Source organism: Gopherus evgoodei, chromosome 1 (genome assembly GCF_007399415.2).
Source record: "Gopherus evgoodei ecotype Sinaloan lineage chromosome 1, rGopEvg1_v1.p, whole genome shotgun sequence".
NCBI classification, from domain to species: domain Eukaryota; kingdom Metazoa; phylum Chordata; order Testudines; family Testudinidae; genus Gopherus; species Gopherus evgoodei.
The window spans coordinates 139,090,040-139,102,541 of record NC_044322.1 but is presented as its reverse complement, the minus strand read 5'-3'; the positions used below and the strand labels follow the sequence as shown (position 1 = coordinate 139,102,541).

The 12,502-nt window shown below is 43.4% G+C and overlaps 1 protein-coding gene across 3 annotated transcripts in view; it reads right to left on the bottom strand.

Moving 5' to 3' along the window:
- Positions 1–11,774, bottom strand: part of NHS (NHS actin remodeling regulator) — a 358,314-nt gene extending 346,540 nt beyond the window's left edge. For all 3 annotated transcript variants that reach the window (XM_030573962.1, XM_030573979.1, XM_030573970.1), the window contains exon 1: positions 11,387–11,774. In XM_030573962.1, the coding sequence (XP_030429822.1) occupies positions 11,387–11,774 (388 nt within the window). The remainder of the gene's footprint in view (positions 1–11,386) is intronic.
- Positions 11,775–12,502: the final 728 nt, after the last annotated feature.

Genomic DNA, 12,502 nt, shown 5'->3' with positions numbered 1-12,502 from the left:
GGGTGGTGTCATGCTGTGCAGAGCCACCTGCACACCCCCTGCACCAAGCAGGAGCTGCCCCTGGTAAGTGCTCTGCACCTCCTGCCTGCCCCAGCCCTGTGCCTCCTCTGGCACCCCTACCCTGAGCGCCCTCCCGCACCCTAACTCCCTCCCAGACCCCGCACCCTCACCAAGCACTCTTCCACCCCCTAACCCTAATCCAGACCTTCGAATCGCTGTATCACAAAGTGTTAAAACAAGATGTTCAGAAATAATGAAGCATATTAAATCACACTGCTCTCACTAAAAAATATTAATTTTTTTTGTGAGAGCAAAAAGGTTTTTTGTACCGTTAATAAATAAAATAAAAACATATTTTAAAAATATTGTTTATTTCATCTTTATCTCATCCTTTTTTAATTTCTATTTTTGTGTATGTTTTATAATGTACATAATATATTAGTATAGTAGTACATGTACATAATTTATACATAAATAAATATACATATATTTGGGGTGCGTGCTCAGAAAATTTTAAATGATAGGGGTGCGCAATCAAAAAAGTTTGAAGAACACTGTTCTAGAGCCCTGCGCGGATACAAAATTGCATCCTCATCCAATCCACAAACATGGTCCATGGATATAAAACAGATATCAGCAAATTTGAAGGGCTCTACCTATTTCATCTCTCTCCCAGCCACACAGGCATCTATGATTTACATCACAGCAATTTTTGCTTAAAATAAAAAATCAAGTTATCTGATTTTACCAAATGCTGGGAATATTTAAATGTGGATATTAGGTTACAAAATGTTGCTACTCAGGCTCACTTTTAATACAGTGATTTACTTTTATTGCTGACTACCTCACTTTTATTATCAACAAACTTAAGCCTTCCGCAATCTTTTTATGGCAGCTGCAATCGTATTATGTATTGTATGCTATGGCATCAGAAGACACAAAATACAAATAAATAAAATGGTGATCCCTGCAGAAAGACCATGTTTGGGCATTCAAAGCTACTCAAGCTCTGAGTGTACAAAGCAGTTGGCTAAAACAGTCCACCTGTTTCCTTCTTGGTATAGCAATAGGCTGATCCTGACATTATTGAAAGTTACAGATCTACATGCTGCAGGATTGAGCTCCCAACTTAAAGCCACTTCTAAACATTTGCAAGCTAAACAATAAACTTTAGGGAGAGAAGTGGAAAGAATTGACAAGTTATGACTATTTTTAGTAAAACACACAACCCCATGCTCATTGGTCTTAATCACACGCACACGTTAACAGGACAGCTTCTCAGTGCCATACTCTGAATGGCTACAGTTCAAAGTCCAACTATCCCTCCAATTGAAAGCAAAAAGGAAACCTAAGTGGCTTTGTAAGAATTACAGTGATCCTATATATATAAAAAATAAAGAATCACCCTGTGCTGGGAAATACATTGCAGATTCGTGCAGTGTTCATTGAATATAGCAGAGTTCCAAGCACACAACTCCTAAGGTAATACCAGCTTCTTCATGAGATTTCAATTCCCTCCTGCTTTCCTCCACTCCTCTTTAAAAAAAGAAAGTTTAGGGGAAAAAGAGCAAGGGAAAGAAGAGGAATCTGAGATGTATAAAAAGAATTGTCAAATACACAGATACAACAATTTAAAGACTCAAGTTAAAATATGGTGGGAGTATATCTGCCATAACATCCATCCTAAAAACATGCCAGTTGTTAAAACAGGCAGTGCATTAGAAGCGGTTAGATATAATGAGAACGTAAACTAAAAGTCTTCAGGGGAGATATTTCAACTACAGCAGTATACACTGGATGCTATCTTTTATTTTAATCATGCTATAAACTGTGCCTTTTTGAACAGCTATCTCTTCGTGCAGTTACTTACATACTGGTATATAAATTAAAAATCTAGAAGCAATTAGGAATGAAGCTAAGATTCTTTTGATGCTAATACATCAAAAGAAGAAAAGAAATTCCCGCTCTGCCCCCAAAACACACTCAGTAACACAGAAAAAGGTCCCCTCTTCCCAGGCTAATCGCTGAAGTCTCTCCAACAGAGATTCTGATGTCAAACTCCAATTACATGGAGATTGCAAGTGACCTGAAACACAGGTTTTTGAAAAGACCAGCCCTCTGACTCAGAAGACCCCACAACTGTGCACTTCTGCTGTAAAAAAATATTCTCGCAAGCTGATCATATTTCCTCCACTTCAGACTCCAAAACATTGCCATTAAAGATCAATGGGCTCCATGAAGTGGTAATCCTTCAAATTATGGAAAAGATAGAGAAAGTCTTTGACAGGGTCGGCACCACGACTGCAGGGGGTGGGATAACAGATAGGGACCACGCCCTGGATCTATCAGCATCGGAGCCCCCAAAGTAGTAAAGAATATTTGAGGAATGAAGGAATTCCCCAATGCAGTTGAAGAATCATCATAATTTGGGGGAGCATTTGCATTTAATTCACAGATTCTTCATCTACCTCATCTCAGGTCTTTTTTCCTTCTCACTTGGTCCTCCCACGTCCAGTCTTACCTTTAAAAGGGGCGGATGTCTGGTAGAGCAGCCTTCTCCAGGTACAAAGCAGCTGGTTACCCTCACTGCACAATGATTTTGCATGAACGGCAGTGAGTGGGCACCGATGCGCCCACAGCAACTTTCACTTAGAGACTCCTTCACACCTTCAGCCAGCCCTAATGTACTGTGGAGTAACATTACCTAATTTACAAGCAGGGGATAGCAGCATAGTCCTGAGGTGAATTACTCTTATGTATCCCAGCATACGAGACAGCGACTGACAAAACACTACCATTCTGCTTTTAATAGATTCCCATCAACTGAGTAGCTCCACTTCACCACATTTGCACCATTCAAAGTCGTCTATCAGGCAAGCGATGTGACCTGCATTAAGCAAACAATTAAAAGGAAACACTCCTGGAGAATGCATTCACGCTATCTTTGTTCTAGCAAGTAAATAACTAGGGCTAGGTTGGTGCTGTTTGGCTGCTAAACCACAAGCCGGACTGGGTGAGGGTGGGGCTGGAGAAGCTCTGCATAAGTGGGAATTCTAGGGATCTCTGCTTGTCTCAGGTACAGTATTTCCAGGGGTGCTGGAGAAAGCTATGCCAGAGCAGAGCTTGCAGGGCCTTTGAAAGAAGCTGCACTCTCCTATAGTGATTCCATTTTGCTGGCCAGCTTGGGGGGAAGGAGCGAAGTCCCACTTTAGCAGCAGCAACACTCAGAAAAAAACATCTTTCCTGGTCCTTGCACTCAGAGCAGCAGCTTTGGCTGGTCCATACATGGGGGAGCATGGTAAAGAATAGCTTCTTGTGTCTTCTCCCCATCCTTGCATATCTATGCAAGGCCAGCCATAATCTGATCCTTACAATATAAAAATCATAAAACAGGCAAATCTATGCAAGAAATGTAAAAAAAAAAAGTCAGATTTTGTTGAGCCAGAGCAGCGTTTGAGTGGCACTGTTATATTTTATATTAATGTTTGCTTCCAATAATTCCTTCTCAGTTCAAGGACATTTCAGAACTAGCCAACAGGTTCTGGATACACTCCAGGCTCTTCCCCTGCCCTCCCCCAGAAATCAAACTCCCATCTTTCATGTGTGGAAACAGATAGCTAGTTGATTCTCCCACACGGTCTCCATCACAAAGAATTTAAGTAACCACAGTCTCTTTTACCTTCACTTCCCAGCTCCCAGACAATCTGTTTTAAAAATGAATCACACCAGAAGGGGGAAAGGAGGTAGAACCAAGAGCAAGATGTTAAAAGGACACACAAAGACCACAGAGTTTTACCCACATATTAAACTATAAAGATTCTCAAATAGACACCAGATGCAGGCCGTATGAAAACTTATATACTCAGGTTATCAAGCCAGATCCTCATTTGGTATAAATCACATCTACATCTAAGTTCCCTCTCACCAGTTTTACACGTGTCACGTCACTGACCTTAATGGAGTTATCCAGTTTATACCAGCTGAGACACTCATTCAATATCTCTAATTAACATATAGGGCCTGTTCTCCTTTCACAACAGTGTAAGTCAGGAATAGCTCCATTAATTCCACTAAAGTCTACAGAGTTACCCAGGTGTCTGACTGGCATGAGATGAGAATCCAGCTCCTAATATTTTTAATATATATCAGTCTCTCTCATCAGAAGGGTTCTTCAGTTAGCAGTAAGACCCCAAAACAGCCATATTCCTCTGCTATTTAGGAGTTATTGAATTTTCACTGGTAAAGTGCTTGGGTAAAATCCTAGCACCACTGAAGTCAATGAGAGTTTTTCCATTGACTTCAGTGGGGCCTAAATTTTATTCCTTTGTTTTATTTTAAGAAGGAAAGATTGTTACATATGACACAATGTGAGTCAAGGAGGCAACCCCAGATTCCAAAGCATAAGATCACTGCAGATGTGCTTTCGTAAGAGTCCTTGGTATTAGTTTCTACCCATTGCTTAAAATAGATTAAAAAGGGGGTCGACCTGACTCTAGATACTTTTCTCTCTTTCAGAAACTAAGTTGCATCATTAATTTGTAAACAAAGGCAATTACTTTTCTTTTTTGAAGACTGTACGGAATCTCATGTTATTGTAAGGCACGGAAACTCTTACCCCAGGGTTTTCCTCTTCCATTTTTTATTGTGCCAAAGCTAGCAAAACACAAACAAGCAAACCAACATTTCAGTTCTCCAAATCCCACAGTCCCCGCTCATTTGACATCAGCCCTCCAATCCTATAAAAAGCTGAACAGTGGGGGAAACTCTCCTGCTTTCCCACACCACAAGAGAAATCAACTGAAATACATAATGTTAGATCATGTTGCATTAACTGAAGAACTACACTCAAGAGTGCCATAGAGAAAAGTCTTCTAAAAAAATAAGACAAAGAGTCCTGTGGCACCTTATAGACTAACAGACGTACTGGAGCATGAGCTTTCGTGGGTGAATACCCACGAAACTGCAAGTGGGTATTCACCCACGAAAGCTTATGCTCCAATACGTCTGTTAATCTATAAAGTGCCATAGGACTCTTTGTCACTTTTTACTAATCCAGACTAACATGGCTACTCCTCTGACACTTAAAAAATTAAGGTAACTGATAAAAAGACACAAATCTTGTCCATTTCCAGAAGGTTTTGAGTGTGAGACAAAGACATTATATTTAAGGCATTGGTTATCACATCCAATGCACAATTTTTCTTTCCAGGTTTTTCTATAGGCCCCAGACTGAGTTCCTAGTTCACATGATTTAAATAAAATAAAAAGAGAGTGAGAGAGAGAGTCATTGAGGCTCTGTTCTACCTCACATACCTTAGATTGCAACAATGTGCTTTTCCTAAACCACCAAAAAAAAAACAAACCATAATACCCTACATTCAGATGTTTCAGGTTTGTCTTGAACTCAGAAAAGCACTGGAGTACAGAATTAAGGACAGCTGAAAATCTATTCTTTATCGTGGCTACTGGTATTGGAAGCAATACAAGACACAGGATGGTCATCCATTCCTTATCTCCTATCATGCCTCAGCACAATAGGAAGAGCGCAGAATGGAGTTGCAGTCTAACTGAATTCATTTGTCTCAATCTCACAAAAGACAAAATATAGCTATTATTTGTTGCTTTTTCAATGGTTTAAAAGGATGCACCCAAAGTTATTTTAAAGAAACACTCATCCCTAAAGAGGCTAGGGTTTCTGATGAAGAAAACCATATCTGTTCTGAAGCTCTCTAGGACAACTTCATTTAGGGGATTCTTTACAGATTCCATTTCAGCAGTAATTTGGACTTCAACATAATAAAATGAGGAGAAATTATCATTTTCACTTCAGATCTAAATAAAAAATATTGTAAAAAAAAACCCACAATGGTGGTGGTATGGGGGAAGGAGCATGCAGATCATCATTATGGATTAAACATGTCATTCCAGTCCTGGAAACCCATACTCAGCAGCATTCTACCAACATATGAGAAAAGAGTAAAACTGACAAAAAGCAAAAGTGAAACTAACCGATCAATTTCCAGTGACCAAGCCAAGTTAAATGTAATACATAAGCTGCATAATCATAGGTTATAAATGACTGAGTAAATTTGCAAGTAAAGAATTTAAGATATTATTTTTATCTTGATACTGTCCTTTTAAAGGAAAAAATACCAAAGTAGTGAAACTCCTTGTAGCACTCTAGAGCTGCTCCTAGGAACTTGTGAAAAGCATAGTAACACAAGGTGTTCCCATTTTCCTTGGTAGATACACCACTGAACCTGGCTATATAGCAAAATGCAGAAGGAAAAAGTGAGACACTACTCTCATGGATTAAACTTTTAAAAGATGTTCGATTTTCAATAAAATATTTATGCTTTTAAAAAAAATAAAAACAGTTTTATTTAAAAAAATAAAAACTCAGCAATTACAGAATTCTCAGAGATCACACTGAGATCTCCACTGCCTACTCAACGCTGGTTACTAGTAAATCTTCCCTGGCCAGTAGGGTGGCCTACATCATCAATTGCTGCACAATTTAAGCTTTCCTTTAAAAAGTGTTACATATGTAGCCCTTGTGGTTATGAAGTAACTTTTCCAGATATAAACAGATGCCTTGCTGCTTTCCTGAATCTGCAGACAGTTCTTGTGCTTCTACTGATGCTCACAGTTTTCTCAATAAACAACACAGTAAAACTAATAAGATTCTCATCAGTTTCGTTGTTATTATTCAGAAAGCTGTAGGCAATAATGAGACTGTCAGGAATCGTACCACTATCACCTTGCTTTTGTTTTAGAAAACTCAGCAGCAGCAGCAGCAATTTTTGGTGGAGTAGGACAAAAAAAATTGAGCACGAGAGAAGAGTAGAGAATAGTCAAGTTTGGAGTGGCAGGGAAGGAAAAGAGAAAGCTCTTTCCTGTCAACCTCCAATAAGGTGGGATAGGATTCAAATTTCTTAGGCTCCTATTAACCAGAGACATACATGAAAGATGGAAGGTTAACCAGGATCCAGGAACTGGACTATGATAGAAACCCTAGTAGTGAAGTGGGGGTGTTTAGGGGTGGGGTGGGGAGAAAGGGACAATCTTTCCCTTGAACCTAGATGATGCCCTTCTGCCAATATTTCTAGTTTATTCCTCTAGCTAACAGGTCCCTGGTAAATTTCCCAATCCCCATTTCTAAGCAGAAGTGAGAGGAAAATTACAGCTGCACAACAGAAAAGCTAAAGCTAAATTTAAAAAAAAACAAAAATAACAATCCTGAGGTCTTTATTAGTCAGATAACAATGACCCTGAGACAAAGAAGTTAAGGCCCAAAGAAGATTGCAGAACTGGGAATATGCATTATTATAAAAGCCAACAAAATGTCACTTCTAATATAGTCCTTGAAATTTTCTGCTGTGACTTTCCTATGATCCCTAGTCAAATATTTTATGACAATAATGTATAAATCTTCAAGTTTAAAAATTTAAAATGTTACTTTCTGTAATACTTATATACACTGCTCTTATACACTAGTTTTAAGAGACTTTTTCCTGTTCTTTACAGCATCATTCATCTTTTTGATTCCTCAACAGTGGTAACCTGACTTGTCAATATACTGGGTCAAATGACTACCTGATATAGTTATTGACTTCAATAGGACTACTCCAGAGATGGATTTGGCCCATTATCTAGATGTCTTCATAATGAAATCTTGTAATCTGGCAGGTTCATTAAGAAAGAGAGAAAAAGGTCCTGAAACTTCACTGCTCAATGTTTTGAGAGCCTCTTCCAGCAGCCTAGTAGTAGGACAGTATTGTTCTCAAATCATTGTGCTGCAATTAGTGGTGTTATTACACCAAGTGTTTGTACAGTAGCATAGGGTGACCAGTTGTCCTGATTTTATAGGGACAGTCCCGATATTTGAGGCTTTTTCTTCTATAGAAGCCTATTGCCCCTCATCCCCTGTCCCTATTTTTCACACTTGCTGTCTGGTCACCCTACAGTAGCAAGACAAACTAATACTTTTAAACATAACAGTCTTTTAAAAGTGTACTTGAGCTGCGATTCTAATACCATATTGCAGAGCATCTCAGCAAATATGGCCAACACCCTGATATGCTAAAAGTACTGGACCAATTCAACCTGGGTATTACTCCATTGATTTCAATGGAGTTGAGCCAAATTCATCCATTGAGTTGAGTGAAATAATATCAAGGATGAGTTTGGTCCACCATGTTTAAAAACAATTGCATATTGCCTATAGTACTAATGAATGAGGAAAACATGGATGGAAAAACTGGACGTGCTATCTTCATGCACTGTAGAATGGGATGTGTGTTTTAATGTGTAATGTCAATTAGTGTGTGAACCATATGCTGGATATACAGGAGGTGGAGGGAAGATATGTGGTACTAGTATCTGAGTATTGAGAGGTGGGACGTAGGTGTGAGTAGCTGTGTCAATGGTGACACAGTATATACATATGAGAGGTAAGGACATTGTCCCTGGGCTCCTCCAGAAGAGCATTCACATGATCTAGTCATCCAGGGGGATCTCTACAGCTTCACTATCCAGCTGTGGGTGTGTATGAATGGGGAAGTGAGGAGAGAAAATCAGCAAAGTCTTTCCCCTGCAAAAGAGCTGAAAATGTAGCTCCTGGCACAATTAAAATGTGGGTAAAAAGCCACATTCTGGTTTTATCAACACTTGGGTAAATCCAGACACTCTAATGAAGGTCATGGAGTTACACTAATGTAACATCAGCGTGTCATACTGTAATTTGCATACAAACTGCATAAATGCAATCCATGGGGGAGGGAAGAGAGGGGGGGGGAAACCCTGACAGGGCTAGATCCAGCTCTCACACTACTATAAATCCAGAGTAATTCCTCTGATCTCAGTGTAGTTACTGTGGGTTTATACTGGTATAAATGAGAGCAGAATGTGGCCTAAATAGATTTAGTTTCCTCACTTGGTCCCCTCCTTTCATCACACAGTCCTCTTTCCCACCACACATTTCTAATCAAAGCAAAAAACCACTCCAGTTATACATTAGCACTCACCCTGAAACAGAAAACGTTCTTTCATCATCCTGGGCCAGATCCTCAGCTGGTGTGTATCAGCATAAATCCACTGAAGTCAGTATGGTGCTACACTGATTTACTCTAGCTGTAGCTGAGCATCTCATCCTAAATATCTGTTTTGAACACCTGGGGCAGGTTTCTGTTCACCATCACTGCAAAAAGTTCACTGACTCAAAAGGGGGCTAATTCCAGCTTCATACAGGTGTGAGAGAGGGGAAAAATCAGACAAATTTTAAAATGTCGTGTTTCACTTACAAATGTCTTTTTAAAAGACTGGCTATATTTCAGCCTCATTTAGCCCATATAAACTGGAGTAACTTCACTGAACTTGGTGCAGCTACTCTGGATTCATACTGGAATAACAGAGCAAAATCTATGCCCGCGTTTCTTGCTGAGAAGTGCTCTTATACAGATAGCAAGAGAAGAAAATGACTCAATATATTTTACTGTGTTAGTTCAGAGTTTGAGACAGAAATCTTACCTAAGAAAAATATATATTCACAAATATTTGGGAAATGTACTCATCACTAAGAGTCTGAAAATGGTTATAGTCAATCCTTGTTATTAAGCCACATTCTGAAGATATTAACAGCTGTTAGAAGTACAGAGCCTGTCACTGCTTTTGACCGGAGAGGAAGCAAGATTAAAGCACTCATTGCTAATAACAACAGTCCAATACTGCCTTGACCACAACAGATCTAATTTTTTCCAGGATTCCTCAGGGTTGCTCTTCAAAACAAAAGTCACTCTTCAAACTTCATGACTTCGTCTGCCCACAGATTTATCATTTTTATTATTTCTACTTAAGTGCTTAGAATTTTAAGCAGGATGTCAGGAATATTCTTAAGGATAAGGGAAATTTGCACTGACAGGGGGGAGGGGATAAATGAAGGTTGGGTTTGGAAAAGTATCAGAAATTCCTCGAAAAAAATCCCCTGGGCACCTTTGTATAAATACTGCAGCATCTCCTCTGTCATAAGAACAGCCATACTGGGTCAGACCAATCATCCATCTAGCCCAGTATCCTGTCTTCTGACACTGCCAGTGCCAGATGCTTCAGAGGAAATGAACAGAACAGGGCAATTATCAAGTGATCCATGCCCTGTGGTCCAGTCCCAGCATGTGGCAGTCAGAGGTTCAGGGAACCCATAGCATGGGATTGCATCCCTGACCATTTTGGCTAAATAGCCATTGATGGACCTATCCTCCATTAACTTATCTAATTCTTTTTGAACCCAGTTATGGTTTTGGCCTTCACAACATTCCCTTTAAATCCGTCGCCGTTGACTATGCAGTCCCAGAAATCCTAGTCAAGAAGCTTCTTATGTAAGTCAAAAACCACTGACATCATCTTTCTTGTTATTGAAAGGGTCTGGTTGCACACACTGCGCCCAGGAACATACTGATACGCATTGATTTGTGTATAAATTCACAAGGAAATAACCTGGTTGGGAGTTGTCTCTTTGACACTGGTCAATATCAGCAAATCAAGTGAGTCTGCCTGACCTGAACCGTGGGGAAAGTACAAACCTGCCGAATTCACGCATTTTCATCCCCGTTGCGCTAAGAGCAAGGCTCTTTCCCTCTCCCCGGTCCCCCCTTTTTGCCACACACCTTCCAGTCCCTTGAGCAGGTATTTATTTATCATGAGGAAATCAAGAGAACTCAACTCCAGCTGGTGACTGCAGTCACACACTCAATGCCTGGCAGCACGGCAAGCGGCCGAGTCTCATTTCTTCTAGCCAGCTACTCCTGAGCGAGGCGGGGATGGCGAACCCAGGGCTGGGATGAGTGAGGAGGCGATTGGTGGATCATCCCATACCACCCACCGGGTTGAACAGGCAACCGCGCTCCCGAGCCAAACAGATGCTCTCGCCCTTGAAATCAGCGGTCCATGTCAGAACCTCCAAACTTCACAGCCAGGTCACCTGTCGTCCCCGCCTGGCAGATCCAGCCTGCCAACACCCGTCGCCTCTGCCCCCAGACAGGGGTAGGGACTTCGTGCCATTTCGCAGAGCGCCTGGTTTCTTTTCAGGCGGCGATGCGGCCAGGATGAGCAGGGAGAAGCTGGGATAAGGGTCTAGGAGAAGCGTGCGCCCCCCACACCCGACCGATTCATTCAGCTTAACAGCTCAGCAAGTCCGTCCTGGTTTCATTTGTTAAAGCACCAACTTTTCTCGCCCGGAAACCCTCTCCCCCTTCCAGGCGCCCCGGACAGAGCCCATCTCCTCTGGCTGCCCCCGGCTTCACTTCCAGGCGATCACACACAGACCCCCCCCACACACACACACACATGGTTTACCCCCTCCAGGGGGGGCGAGGTGCGGCTGGCTACTCACGCACTGCCTCCTGCTTGGGATCCAGGCTGCGCAGCACCCCCTGCACGCCGCTGATCTTGCCGTGCAGCGCCCGCACCCTGCGCTGGGCCAGCTGCAGCTCTGTCTCGATCTCCTGGAAGAGGGTGCAGGCGTGCCGGGCCACGTCGGACAGCTGCCGGAGGATCCGGGCCAGGGCCCCGTTACTGACCGAGCAGAGATCCAGCATCGTCAGCACAGCCGCAGCCTCCTTCCCCTCCGCTGGCACCACGGCGGCAGCCTCCTCCGGCTCGGGCTGCGGGTGCGGCTGGTCCCGGGGCTCGGGGCAGCCCAAACTCTCGTCCAGCAGCGAGGCGGCCAGCTGCTGCCGGCACAGCCACTGGGGCTCCACGATCCGCTTGGCGAAGGGCATCGCCGCTCCCGGGCTCGCCAGCCAGCCAGCCGCACACACACACGGGCGGATCGCGGCAGCTCTGCCCGCCCCAGCCCCCGCCGCCCAGCGAGCCCCGCACGCCGGGCTGCTGCGCTCTCCCGAGTCCGCTTTCACTTGCTAGTAGCCAGCATCGCCCGGCCACGCGTCCCCCATGGTGCGCGCCCCGGGCGGCGTCCTCTGCCTGCGAGCGGCTCCCTCAGCTGGGGGAAGTCACCGGCGCCCAGCCCCGCTCTTCGCTCCTCTGAGCATCAGCTGCCCTGGCGGTGAGCTCCCCGCCTCGCTCGCACACGGCGCTGGCAGCTCCGAGGGTGGGGGAGGATTGCAACCGGACGGGCGGAAAACCCGGAGAGCGGAGTCAGCCGAAAGCCTGGGGGAGCAGGGGGGAGGGACGAGACTGACATCGCTCCTCTCCACCACAGGGAGTCACTGCAGGCGCCCCAGGCTGGGGGCAAGCGGGAGCACGGCCAATGCCTCCAGGGGAAGGGGATTTTTACCAGCGGGGGGAGGGAGGCCGGGCTGGGACCGATTTCCAGCTTGGGAGCAGGTCGGAAAACATCCTTTTGAAGATGTGTACGGGGCGGGGGAGGAAGTCTCCCAAGGCAGAAAGGCAGGAGTGTGTGTGAGTGAGGCATAACTGAAAAACAAACCCCTTTAAAAATGGGTCTGACAGTGACTAGAGAGATGTTTTTAGTGGGTGTGGTAAGGAA